General features: G+C 40.1%; 1 protein-coding gene across 1 annotated transcript in view; it reads right to left on the bottom strand.

Moving 5' to 3' along the window:
* The window catches only part of LOC124711905 (quinone oxidoreductase-like protein 1), a 137,926-nt gene that overhangs the window by 24,998 nt on the left and 98,227 nt on the right, over window positions 1-14,701 (bottom strand). Inside the window, exons 4-6 of the mRNA XM_047242157.1 lie at window positions 7,612-7,907; window positions 7,202-7,327; window positions 6,899-7,050 (exon numbers count right to left, since the gene is read on the bottom strand). Coding sequence (XP_047098113.1) covers window positions 6,899-7,050; window positions 7,202-7,327; window positions 7,612-7,907 — 574 coding nt within the window. The remainder of the gene's footprint in view (window positions 1-6,898; window positions 7,051-7,201; window positions 7,328-7,611; window positions 7,908-14,701) is intronic.

Below are 14,701 nucleotides of genomic sequence, written 5' to 3'. Positions count from 1 at the left end.
ACCTGCCTACATTCCTTGTAGCTGTGGCATGGCTTATGTTGGTCAGACTATCAGGACCGTGGAGGACTGATGTACTAAGTACAAACGGCACACACAATTACAGCAGCCAAGTAGGTCTGCTGTTGCCAAACATTGCTTGGATACGGGTCACCCGATGTTATACAACAATGCTTAGATATTGACATGCACGTCCAGCTACTGGGACAGTGTTATTAAGGAGGCAGTTGAGACTAAATTAGCGAGTAACCTTGTAAACAGGGATGGAGGTTTTTACTTAAACTCTGCCTGGAATCCTGCTCTCTCCCTTGTCAAAAAACAAAGGGACAGAGTTAGTGTTATCTCACCTGCTAGTTCGTAGTCTTTCTATCGATATCTCTGACTTTGGTCCTCTTTGGTGGCACTATTGTTCAGAGTGTGTGTGAGTGAGAGAGAGAGAGAGAGATCTTTCCAGAATTACTTCGAGAACAGAAGTTTTGAATTTGACTGTACATCGCCTGTCCATTGCAGTTTGTGCCTTCAAAATGTGGCATGTACTCCCGCTGAAATATCGGCGGGAGCTGTAAATTTTATCTGGCTGAATTCCCATAAGCTGTTTGAAAATCCTTATCTATTGTTTTTCTGTATTTGGTTCAGTTACAGAATTCCATACATCTAAGCATGCACTCCATATGTCCTTGATTTTGTTCATGGCTTTGCAATACCCTACTCAGATCTTTTCAGTCACAGCATCCTTCTTTTACCATCTGTGCCTGCAAATGTGAAAAAAGTCGACATGGAAAGCAATAAACTTTACCTTGAGATACGGAGTAATCTAATCATCTGCGATGTTGCTTTTTGCTGTTACCGAATTTTCTAGTAAAATAAAATTTAATAAAATGTCTTATATGCATCTTTGGGGTAGCTTTCATCAGATTTCTGTAGGTTTTGATGGGAGCCATTTTGAATTAAATCATGACGATGCGAAGTCTGGAAATACGCACTTTTCCGGATCTAATTCTGTAAATGACACTCTTATACGAACAATTTGCTCTTGATTATCACTTTTGAAGTCTTTATTCGGCTCACAACCTTCGATCACGGCAGTTTCACACAACTCTGCTGCTGTATCAGAAAGGGTAACAGATTCATTCAATCCTGAAGCTTCATCAGAGGCCTCTGAAGCATTTACACCTGACGTTTTCTTCAGAAATTTCATCATACTCTAACTCAGAGGCTGGTTGGACAGAACTGACTCAGCCTTTCTTTTTCATGCACCAGATTCCCATTTTCTCCCTATGTCTCTGTCTTTTGAGGGTCCTCCAGACATGATGATCTAAAAAACATTTTTTGCTAAATACATTGATAAGTACAATAGGATACTTAAAGTACTCAATGTCAGCATATATAGTGAATAGACTGCGTTATTATCAAACACGACAGAATTTTTTTTAAAAATTTCAACCGTAAATACTAAAAGAACCACAGCCTATGGTAAATCAGTATACACCAAGAAATGTATTTGTATACTGATTTACCATAGGCTGGGGTTCCTTTAGTATGTATGGTTGAAACTGGTACAACCATACATTCAGAGATAAAAGACTAGTACACTTGTACCAGTTCAGTAACTTGAAAAAAGAGTTAAGTGTCACTTGGTGGGATTGGTTTCAGAGAGCTGACATCAGTGGCCAAGACAACGCTCCTGCCTGTATTGTCCCTTCCACAGAACATTGTTGCATTTGCTTGCTGTTGGATCGAAGTGTCGATTTGAAAAAACTGTGCATACCAAGTGCACTGTGAATACGGTATAAAGAAAAATAAATGTATTTTTCATTTAACATGCACCTTTCTTTAATATGGCAATCAGATTACTCTCTAAATATATAACTGAATAATTTATATAAAAACAAAGATGAGGTGACTTCCCGAACGAAAGTGCTGGCAGGTCGATAGACACACAAACAAACACAAACATACACACAAAATTCTAGCTTTCGCAACCAACGGTTGCCTCATCAGGAAAGAGGGAAGGAGAGGGAAAGACGAAAGGATGTGGGTTTTAAGGGAGAGGGTAAGGAGTCATTCCAATCCCGGGAGCGAAAAGACTTACCTTAGGGGGAAAAAAGGACAGGTACACACACACACACACACACACACACACACACACACACACGTGAGTACGTTTGTGTTTGTTTGTGTGTCTATCGACCTGCCAGCGCTTTCGTTCGGTAAGTCACCTCATCTTTGTTTTTATATATATTTTTTCCCACGTGGAATGTTTCCCTCTATTATATTGATAACTGAATAATTTATTTTACAAAATTTTTTTAGTCTATATGAACGACTTTACAGCGAAACAGTCTCCTTCGGGTTCCATGCGTAACTGCCATCTAATGTGCATGCGCTGATTCTCAAAAGGTATATTCTGTGCAAATAGTGTAATATAGTAGGCCTACCAGAACCAGACTGCAATCCCAAACTTGTACCCTTGGCGTGCTGCAGCATAGGTGTACACCTTAGATATATCATGTAATGGGGGTTAACTGTCACAATGTTGCCGGACGACTCTAGATAAATACTACTACATTCGTATGGAAAGAGAGATGGACAACTAAGTAGCTAAAATTTTAAACATTACAATGAAAACAATGAATTACTGACAAAATTATTTTATTAGATAGATAAAAAATCTACTCGCCAAGCGGTGGCAGAACAAACACATACTTGGCAAGCTTTCAGAGACTATGGATCCTCCTCCAGGCAGAAGGGTTCAAGGGTGAAGGAAATGGACTGGAGGGGTCTAGGAAAAGGGGTAGATTTTGGGGAATACACCCACAACCATGGGTCAGGTGAGACTTACCATATGGGATGAGAAGGAAAGAATGAGTATTGTGGACTGCATCAGGCAAGATTTGAAAACCTGAGAGCTTAAAGGTGGAAGACAGGGTAGTATGCAGACAAAGATTACTGCTTAAACATAATGTGTGAGTTAATAAGAGTGAAAAGCTAAGTGCATTGTACGTAACAGAGGTGGGAGGGGGCTGTGAAAAATAGACAGGAAAGACAATGAAAGATGTAGAAAACTAAAACGGACTGAAGAAATGCTGAGACGGTTGAAATTACGTAAATTAAGGCAAGGTGAGTGGCGAGAACCAAGGACATGATGAAGTTCTAGTTCCCACCTGTGTAGTTCTGAGAATCTGGTGTCTGGAGAAAGAATCCCGATGGCAGGTGTGGTGAAACAGGTGCCGTGATCACAAGCGTCATGTTGTAGAGCACACTTTGCAATAGGATACTTCAAGGTGCCAATGTACATCCTCTGCCTGTGGTAGTCATGCTGATGTAGAAGGCCAAACAGTGTTTACATAATAGCTGGTACGTGAAGTGTCGTTTCATAAGTGGCTCTTCCTTTGATATTATATGTTTTGCGAGTTACAGGGCTATTTTAGGTGGTGGTAGGAGGGTGCATAGGGCAAGTCTTGCAGCGGGGACAGTCACAGGGGTAGGAGCCATAGGGTAAGTAGACAGGTGCGGAAGGAGCATAGGGTCTGACAAGAATATTACGGAGATCGGTAGAGCGGCGGAAAGCTATTCTAGGTGTAGTGAGCAAAATTTCAGACACAATGGATCTCATTTCAGAGCATGATTTTAGGAAGTCATGGACCTGTCTAAGTAGCTGATTGACAAATTCCAGACCAGGATAATACTGGGTCACCAATGGTGTGCTCCGAAGCTGTTTTGTGGACTTGTCAGCAGTACACCATAGGATGTGATGGCCAGGGAAATACGCTTTTTGGCTAGGCTGGTGGGGTTACAAGGGTAAGGTGAGAATGGTGGTGTATTGCTGTAAAGAGTCTGCATCCAAATAAATACATTTGCCTTGGATGCCATGGCTGTATGGGAGGGAACGTTTGACATGGGAAGGATGGCAACTGTCAAAATTTAAGTACTGTTATTTGTTGGTAGGTTTAATGTGGACAGAAGTGTATAACTGGCCTTTGGTGAACACTAGATTAACATTAAGGAAAGTGGCATGGGATTCAGAATGCACCATTATCATTCCAACTTTCAACAGTAAGTAAGTGTGGATAGGATCGTGTTTATTGAAGATGGTACTTCTCCACCCATTATACAGCCAATGAAGCAGTTACTGTACAGGAATTTCGGATGTGCTAGAATTATCAGTCATCATTTCCCCACAGCCTGGCTGTCCAGATCACCTGATCTAAATCTGTGTGACTTCTGGCTGTGGGGTTATCTGAAAGATGTCATGTTCGGTGCTCCAATTAAGAATGTAGCTGAACTGAAGGCAGACATTTCACAACACATTCTGAACATGACTCCCAAGACAAACCAGTCTATTGTCGAATATGCTGTTTCTCGATTTCAACTTGTGGCAGAAAAGTGCGACAGCATACTGAACATGCCTTGCCCCAGTTCCATGACAATTAGAAACCGATGTCATTTTGCTTTCTTCATGGATTTTGGCCCCAGGACAATTAAAAACTGATATTCTGCTTTTCATGCACTTTTTGGGCCCAACACAAAATTTTTGTCCTTTTTTGTTCCAGGATGTTTCGCCCTGCATCAATTCTTAAGCTGTTACAATTTGACATCATTCTGAGCAGTGGTTCTCCTCCTACAGTGTTCTGAAACTGTAACTTTAATTATGGACACCCTGTAGTTTATGACGAAGTCCAAAAGTATATTTACTTTAAGACCTTCATGCACTTCACTTTATTACTATGTTGGTGAATAATGAACAGAATGCAGTCCATATGAGAAATGTCAGTGCTTCTAAAACTACAAAGTCAGTGGCTTAATAGAGGTAGTGCAAGGATGTAACACTAGAAATGGCATGACAGAAATACAAATCAATGTTATGCTTAATTTAGTGCCAGCAAATACAGAGCAGGTCATGTAATTTAATAGCAACAATAAATGTTAAAACTTAATACTACTAACTGTTTTGTACTAACAATATTTCAAATGCTGATATGTTAACTATGCTTTAAATTTTAGACTTACGTTTTCTGCATCCCGCTATCTGCAATATATCCTTCAGACTGTCACACAGTATGATATATAGGTCATTGACTATTGTTCTTTCTTTCTCCAGGAAGATGTTAAAGTAGGTAACTGCAGTTATTATTTCAGTAGAATCAGTCAATTAACCACTTCAGTTGTAAACAATTTTATTGGTTCAAAATCACAACCAGTTTTGGGAAATTATATCCACCTTCAGGAGTACAAGAACTATGAGGCTCGTGGCCATCACGCCAGAACACTAAGCTGCAGGCACATGACAGCTGCACTCGAGTTATGAAATGATGCAATGGCAGATGGCAACCTCGCATGAAAACTAGCGACCGTCATGTTCCAAGAGGAAGTGATGTCATATGTGAAAGGCGTAAGAGGTGACTGACTACCCCAAACATTAATAAATGGTGAATATGTAGTATATAACTGAATTGAAGAAAGTTAAATGTACATTGCCGAAATATGAAATTAATGTGAAAATTACGTACTTTGGTGTAAGTATTAACAGTGCCCAAGCATCTGTTAAAAATGATATAGAAGATAAAAATTTGAAAAGACAAAATAAGTCAGAAATAAGACAGTAGTGGCAAGTTGAATAAAAATAAAATTAACTTAATCTCATTAAGTAGCCACAAAGAAAACTAGTGTCAATTAGGCTATTAAAATTATATGGATAAAAAGAAAAATATAATTCCTTTGAGAGGAAAGTATAAGGGGAATATTTGTACAGCTCGAGCACACGCATTTCACAATTAAATTACTATGAACACTAAAATTTTATTGAAATCCTCTGTGTGCGTTTTTCCATAACCTTGAGCAGTGCACTACCAGGAAGCAGGGAACATATGGGTTGTAGGAATGTTTGACATATCCATATTTTCTCTAACATGTCATGTTCATAAAATTTTATGTTATGAAGTGGATAAATAAATTAGCTACATTTGATTACAGACAAGATGGTTTCTACACTCTGAATGACACTGATAACCTCCATATACGACTTCTTGGTTGTCTACGCACATACAGATCATCCCAGTAGGAATGGTCAATATTCAGGGATATGGAAAGAATGATGATTCATTGCAAAAAAAGTCTGGTAAACATGGACTCTAAAATGTATACCTTAAGAACTATGAGCACTACTACATCTTCAATACTAAGAAACAAATCCCTTCTATGGCAAACTCGTTGCTTTCCATATCTTGGAAGAAGGTAGTATAGACCAAAACAAGGGGAAAAAAGCGTGCAGTGAATGTGGGCTCTAACGTGCATAGCTTACAAGCTATGAGAACTTGTTCAGTGGAAGATGTGTTTTACATCAGCGAAGATGAACAAGTGCTTGTTGCTTTTAAGGTACGCACTTCAGAGCCCACGTTTACTGGATATTTTTATCTTGTTTTGATCCATATTGCCATATCTCAAAATATGGAAAGCAAAGAGTCTGCCGTAGCAGAAAGTTGTTTCAAAGTATTGAAGACGAAGACATGCTCACAGCTCTTAAGATGCACTATAGAGCCAATGTTTACTACATTTTCTTGTACTGAATGATTGTTCCTGTCATTGCCCTGAGTTCTTACCATTCCAACTGGGACACCCAGTGTAAGCACTGGAGAAAGTTTCTCACATCCAAATAACTGGCCATTTAATTTCTTATTTAGGTTTCCTCCAACTCACCATGATAGGTGATGTATAAAGAGTGAACTATGCATGAATATAGTCTCATTAATGCTCAGTATTTTCTCAGTGAAATCCTTAAAATATTTCTGTAAGTAAAAATGGGAAAAGAACATGAAAAAGTACACACACAATGTGGTAGCCGAGGGAGGGAACCAGATCTGCCATCAAAATAGGTCTAGTAACTGAGCAATAAATCACTCACCGTACAATACCAGTTTTTATCTTTTCTACAATGTCCATCAGTATATGCTGATAACGTCCTTGCTGGGCATTTGACAAAATCCATGACTGCTCAAACAGAAAACCAACACTAGCACAACGTAAATACAGCATCCTTGAATAAGGTGGATCCAACTGAAAAAGTAGATACAAATATAAAGCTGTCGTAGAACACACTAGATATTATACACTCTGCCCTGTATATAATTTCAGGTCTACAATATTCATTAACATATACAAGGTGTGTTTTTTGTCAAGTTAGTGGAAAGTGAAGATATACCATTACCTGAAGATTTGCTTTAGACGTCACCCAGCGTCCCCCAACCCCAAGGCAAGAAATTATCTCATGTTTTGTTGGTGAATATGCTGTGGTAGAGTTCCATCTGTTGTCGCAAACATTATTATTAATATTCTAAAAAGAAAAGAAGAGGATAATGTTAGGGCCACTGATGAGAAGCAAATCATTTAGAACAAACAGCAGGAGAGAATAAGCAAAATCAACTGTTCATTAATCTGAAAATATAACTCACAGAAGACTACAGCTGTAAACACCAATCCTCTTTCTATAACACTTATAGCAATATATTTTTGTTCTTTCCCGTGTAATACTTCATTATGTGTGACAAAACATAATATTAATGAGACCATGACTCTTTTGTATCGTATTACAAAGGAACTTCAACAGACAGCCGTTACCTGCTGATCTTCTGGTAGGAATGGCAATCCACCCCTGTCCACTATTATGTCAACACCCAAATTGCCAGTTTCGAGCATAATACCAGACCGAAGGCTGCTGGTACTGCTGCTTCTCTGGGCCTGTCCTGTAAGTCCACCTGTTCCCACTTCAACAACATGGGCAATGCCCCGGCCAGGGCCTTGCAGATATGCCTTCTCGTCATCTGACGTGGCTGTAGTAAGTACCCTTGCACCCCAGTGATGGGCCAATTGCACACAGATGCTGCCAAATGAGCTGGCCCCATCAATAATGAGAACTGCAAATAAATATTATCAGTATCAATTTATTTACAATTAATTATATTTTCTTTCAAAGATATATTTAAATTATTACATATGTCCTTGGGTAGCACTTCATTCTTTAGCTTTGTATCAAACAAAAATTCAGTCAAGAAAACAAACTGAAAGAAAATTGTTTCAGAAGGTGAAACGTTGGCACTAGTGAAACACAGACTTAAAATTTAATGTGATGACACTATTTTAGCTTGCAGAACTATTACTACCTTCCTTGGGTAGGAGAGGGGGGATAGTTTGACAAAGCTTGAAAAGGTAGGGCACGTCACTCAGACCCAGGATGAGAGAGACCCACTTCTAGTGAAGACTTGGATAGTTCTCTTTACTTTGTGCAACTTACTGCATGTGACACGAGATCTACTGAGGAACACTACATCATCATGTCTGCCATTCATGCAGTATTACTCTCTAACAAGGAGAGGTCCCAGGGGGGGGGGGGGGGGGGGGGGTGGAATTGGCATTTTGCAACCATCTGTACAGTGGTGTAGGTTAGGGTCCCTTGTATCACACACTGCAACCATTCACTCAGGTGGTCCCTTGGCTGCTAGTAATTCATGAATATGAATTTCACGTGATACTGTAGACCAGCGGTTCAAATTTTTTTAGTGACTGAAGCCTTTTGAAATACTAAATATTTTATGAAGCCCTAAAATAACCAAAACCTGGTTTTATTTGCACCCTTTAATTATAATCATTTAGCGAAAATCATACAAAAATATTTGCATTGTACACTACTGACTTCTACAACAATATACAAAAACAACACACAATAATACATTACACAAAATAACACTGTAGTCATTCCACTGTAAATTGATAAAAGTGTTTCCATTTAAAGGGAGGTATGAAGTAATTGTTTTATTTGATGAACTGTTTAATGTCAGGCTTAACAGAAGAGAGTTGAAGGCATATGTTAGGTTCAGCATCCCGTCTACTTTAGTAATATGTAGCAGCATATGCCAACAATCTTATTTCACCCAAGTATATTGTTGGGAATGGGAAAAGGACAGTAACAGCCTGTTGGCAAGTTGTGAACGTACTCACATCAAAAAAAGTTTTGCGTCACTCCGGTTCCCAGAACTCCTGAAGATAGATGTTGACTGTGAATATACACAGTCCCTTTGACTGTTCAGAGATGTCACTTAACCTGCCCAAAGATGTAAACAACCATGCATGAGTAGTGCCTATTAGACGGATGGGGCCCGATAGCCAATCAGTTCCAGTCATTCCACCAGGAAGGAGGTACACAGCTCATGTTGTCTGCCCAGATGGTCAGTACCGCAGTTCAGTCACATCCACATTGTTGCTTTGTGCCAGGAAGGGCTCTCAACAAGGGAAGTGTCCAGGCGTCTCTGAGAACCAAAGCGATGTTGTTTGGACATGGGTGAGATAGAGAGAATCAAGAACTGCCGATGACATGTCTCACTCAGGCTACCCAAGGGCTACTACTGCTATGGATGACCGCTACCCATGGATTACAGCTCGGAGGAACCCTGACAGCAATGTCACCATGTTGAATAATGCTTTTCGTGCAGCCACAGGTCGCTGTGTTACAACTCAAACTGTGCACAATAGACTGCACGATGCGTAACTTCGCTCCTGACATCCATAGCGAGGTCCATCTTTGCAACCACAACACCATGCAGTGCAGTACAGATGGACCCAACAACATGTCGAATGGACCGATCAGGACTGGCATCACATTCACTTCACCGATGAGTGTCGCATATGCCTCCAACCATACAATCGTTGGAGACGTGTTTGGAGGCAACCCAGTCAGGCTGAACGTCTTAGACACATTGTCCAGGGAGTGTAGAAAGGTGGAGGTTCCCTGCTGTTTTGGGTTGGCATTATGTGGGGCCAACGTATGCCACTGGTGGTCATGGAAGGTGCCATAACAGCTATATGATACATGAATGCCACCCTCCGACCGATAGTGCAACCATATCTGCAGCATACTGACGAGGCATTCATCTTCATGGACGACAATTCGCACCCCATTGTGTACATCTTGTGAATGACTTCCTTCAGAATAACGACCTCACTCGACTAGAGTGGTCAGCATGTTCTCTAGACCTGAACGCTATTGAACATGCCTGGGATAGATTGAAAAGGGCTGTTTATCGACGACGTGACCCACCAACCACTCTGAGGGATTTATGCTGAATCGCTGTTGAGGAATGGGACAATCTGGACCAACAGTGCCTTGACGAACTTGTGGATAGTGTGCCATGACGATTACAGGCATGCATCAATGCAAGAGGACGTGGTACTGGGTATTAGAGGTACTGATGTGTACAGCAGTCTGGAACACCACCTCAGAAGATCTCGCTGTATGGTGGTACAACATGCAATATGTGGTTTTCATGAGCAATAAAAAGGGTGGAAATTATGTTTATGTTGATCTCTATTCCAAATTTCTGTACATGTTCCGGAACTCTTGGAACTGAAGTGAAGCAAAAATTTTTTTTTGAAGTGTGTATTCATCATGAACCTTGTTCCAAAAATCATCAAGTAACATTGTTTTAAATAATGATTCTGTGCTTGAATCTGATATCATTTTTAAAAAGGATTCATGGATTTCTTCGGACATATTTTCTGGCTTCTGTAAATTCAGTACAAAAGGATTGTGTGTGCTGTCTTTCTTCACTGATAACTTCACGCCAGCAGTCTACCTACACAAAGATGCTGCATGTGAATGCTGCATCACTGGTAGCACCCATCTGGATGAGCCTTTTGCCATGCTCCTCAGGGTGCCAGCACTGCACAGTGGTTATGAAATATGGCACCAAGGGATGAGCAAGGAGATTTCTACTTTTGCTTTCGGTCGATTGAGTTGTCAAGTCTTCAGAGCAAGGCGATTTCTACTTTTGCTTTCAGTCGATGGAATTGTCAAGTCTTCAATCTGCCGAGCTTACGCCAGACTAGAATATACTGAGTATTGAGCTGTGCGGAGTACCAAGTGTGTGGAACATGAGGCTGCTCCTCCCCTCAGCAATACTTTGATTGGCCACATCCTGCTGGACCACAGCAGTGCTTACACATTGGCTTTGATAGCCCATTTTGGAATACTGAAAGGCTATTGGTGGTGGAAGCTTACAGCAAGTTCCCCTTCATTGCCCTCATGACATACGTGAATACTGTGGCCGATCTGACTTCAGTATTTTGTCATATACGTATGATGTTCCCGACACGTATCTAGTCTCACCTTTATTTGTATTGAAGGATTGTCACAAGTCATTGTGTCTGGCAATGGGCGACAGCTCACATCCTCACGGCGTCCTTTCAGTAGTGGTGTGGAACATTTTGTTAGAATCTTCAGGGCTCAGATGAACACATTACAGGCCATCCACTTGTGGGAACAGGCCTTCGAAGTGTTTTTACCATCGTACTGCTCCTTGTCTAGGGATGGCAAGTCGCCAGTGGAACATTTCATGGTCGTCGGCATAGCACATTACTTCACAGTATGCATCCACCTCAGAGGATCTATGTCCTACCATGCATGCCTATGTTTCAGCTTAGCAACTGTTTCTGTTTGCAGTTTATTGCAAGCGTTGTAGATTGGGAAATGGTGCTTTTGCAATCCACTTACACTATAGAAAGTTTGATGGGACTGCACCAGCGCACCAAAACCAGCTTTGCCCTGGTGCTTCTTGTGATATATTGCTGCCTCCTTTCGGGTTCACAGACCCAGTTTGTCACCAGAGCCTGCAGCGGCTGTCATCACTGGTGCAGTTGTCTTCTACTGCAGGACAGTCATCTCCTCGATTGGGGATGTCGATGGATGTTAACTTGGAACCACTTACAGTATTGCTGCCATGCTGACAGTCTGTGCTGCAGCCTATGTTGTATCCTATGGAGGAGTTGCATTGGTGTGCGTGGTTAGGGTGGAATCGGGGGAGAGGGGGAGGGCCAGAGGACAGCTGTGTCATTGATCATCAGTAACTTCACACCAGCCATCTACCATTGCAAAGATGCTGATGTCAACACCAATGCAGGCAAGGCAATGTGCCACCATCGTGCAGCGGAATGACATGGCTGCATGGGACAAGCAAGGAGAGTTCCATTTCTGCTTTCAGTGGATGGACTTGTTGGGTCCTCACTCTGCTGAGCTTATGCCAGACTAGAGTATATTGAGTGTTGAGTTGTGTTCTGCTTGTGTGAGTTAGTAGTAACCGCACTGAGAATATTCAGAGTTTGAGAATTACAGATTTGCTTTCTCTCACTGCCCAGTGTTTTCGGCTTCTTCTTTGTGCTCTATGACAACCACGAATTTTACACATAATCCTACACGCGATAACTTCAGCCCTAGCAGGTAGGAGAACTATAAAAGATAGTGTTCTATCATTAATAAATAAAAAGTTATGTTTATTCACTATGTGTGTGTTAATCAATTAACTGTTCTCCATGTCCAACTGTGTGTACAAAAGGAGAATACAACATTGTGAATCCATGAATTCATTTTCAGTTTTGTGATCCACTCATCAGAAAAATAAATCTCAAAAGATGCACGCATATCATGAAGACATTGGACGAATTCTTCAAATATTTTATTTGGTAATTCTACTTTACCACAAATGAAAAAATTCAGTGTTAAAATGCTTTCTAGTTCTCTCTTGTCATCACATGCCATCCAAAAATATAATTTTTATGGCAGTTTTTTGTTGCAAGCACAGAAAACTGTTGTCTTGTTTTCCTTGTAAACATAGATTTAATAAATTAAGTTTTCCAGACATCTCAGCCTACAAAGATAGTCTGAACAACTAAATTGCATCGCTCAAACAGTCTTAACGTGAATGAAATATTGGTCATAATAGCTTGTAATGTAGCCCTTAGTTCGAATAATCTCATTAAGGTTTTACCACAAAACAACCATCTAACCTTGGTGTATAGCAGTAGTGTTCTATGTCTGCTTCTATGATCTTCATGTAACCATGAAAACAATCAACACTGAAGAGGGGATTTAAAGTAATTAATTATTTTCACTGCTTCATCGTAAGTGATCATCTATACAGGATACAATGGCTGGAACTTGAGTTTGGTGTTTTACTTTTTATTAGTTGTACCACTCTTGCTATTTCGACATCATTGCCATGCCCCCATCTGTACAAATATCAACACAATCATGCCAATTGAGTGAGAGAAGTTAATCACAGAAAAAAGAAAGATACAGTAGTGTTAGTTGGCAGCGATGCCATGTGATTGTCTATATGGATATCATACAGTTACCAGGATCGCCAGTCCAGCGACATCAGTCAACTCTTCTATGTGCAAGACATATTTGTTGGGTTGGAGTACTTGTTTGATATAGCCTGTTAGGTCATTAATTTGACTTGATGATTTGAAGATATTTTCATGGAGCATCATTGTGTTATGTCTACCACACATGGTTTTATTAAATTCTCAGTGATAGTGTGTGCTTGAACTGCTTCTGCAATGTAATGGCTGACCAAATATGATGTCTTCATGGCTTTTTCATTGGGCGTTTGATTTGCACACTTCATAGGTATCTGACTTCTTAGTAATTGTTCTTTGTTACATATAAAAAAATCTTCAGTCTTGTCTTTTCAATCAGGGTTTATAGTTTCTAAATGGTAGCACTTCGTAGCAGGCACTGTGGAAGTATTCAGAGTTACTACATAAAATACAAAGAGGCGAGCCATTAGGAACAACAAATCCAAGATTGATATAAGATTCATGAATTTTCTTTTCTTCATCCTTAGTGACTTGCTTCATATCTCACTGCTTGAAACCATGGAAATAAATGTCATTACATTATCATCTTGAATCTTATAGTCTTGATCAGAAATCTTGCAGGTTGATGCTGCATTTTCCAGACAATCGCCTTTGAACTTTCGATGCAAGATCTTGCTACAAAATTTTTAAGCCAATGCTCCATTCTATCTTTTAAGTTCAACAGTTTAATTTTACAACAGAACAAACAAATATTGAATTTTATGACTGTGGTCAATAAAAACACGAACCAAATGTACTGGGGTCTGAGAACAGTGCATGGATTCACCGTGCCAAACTAGACTGCACATTGCAATTGAGTTGGAACTGTACTCTGTACTGCGTGGAATGGGTTTATATATTCATACATTTGTTTCACAAGCTGTAACCTCCACTACATTGTGTCACATGTTGATGATAATAATTGAAAAAAAAAGGTGGTTATTGGTAACACATGTACTGTAATCAGTATTACAATCTTATGAAATAGTGGTAATAGTTATGATCTTTTAAAAAAATAATTTCATGGCCAAAACAAAGTCAATCCCTTTTGCTATATAAAACCCGGACAGTGAAGCGTGAAGAAGCGATGAAATCCTTTGAGGCAGTTCCAGGTATTTGTGGTTGAGAGAGAGATGGAGATGGAGATGGAGAGAGTGTAGTGGAATGCTTGTGGTGAGTGGGAGAGAGGACGGGAGAAAGGGTTCGCACGGCTCCTGTGTGCGTGTTTAGTTACGAGTAATGGGTCACCACATATCTACTCTTACAAACTAAATTCTTTTGTCTGTAGATTTATTATGTTGCTTGTCACCTCATTTTCACCTGTTAAGCACTGAGAGAAAAACCAACTTCATAACAGCAATATTGATATGATATTTATGAGTTGTTTTCTCAGTGCGTGACAAGACTTTATGTGCTTTATTCTGAAGGTCGACATTATTTTAGTGGAGCCTTCACAGAGGCCTTGTGGAGCCTCAGGGCTCTGCAGAACACACTTTGATATTGCTACTCTAGAATCTTACCT

The sequence above is a fragment of the Schistocerca piceifrons genome, chromosome 8 (assembly GCF_021461385.2).
Source record: "Schistocerca piceifrons isolate TAMUIC-IGC-003096 chromosome 8, iqSchPice1.1, whole genome shotgun sequence".
NCBI classification, from domain to species: domain Eukaryota; kingdom Metazoa; phylum Arthropoda; class Insecta; order Orthoptera; family Acrididae; genus Schistocerca; species Schistocerca piceifrons.
Note: the sequence above shows the minus strand (reverse complement) of the source record. Positions and strands in the feature narration are given on the sequence as shown.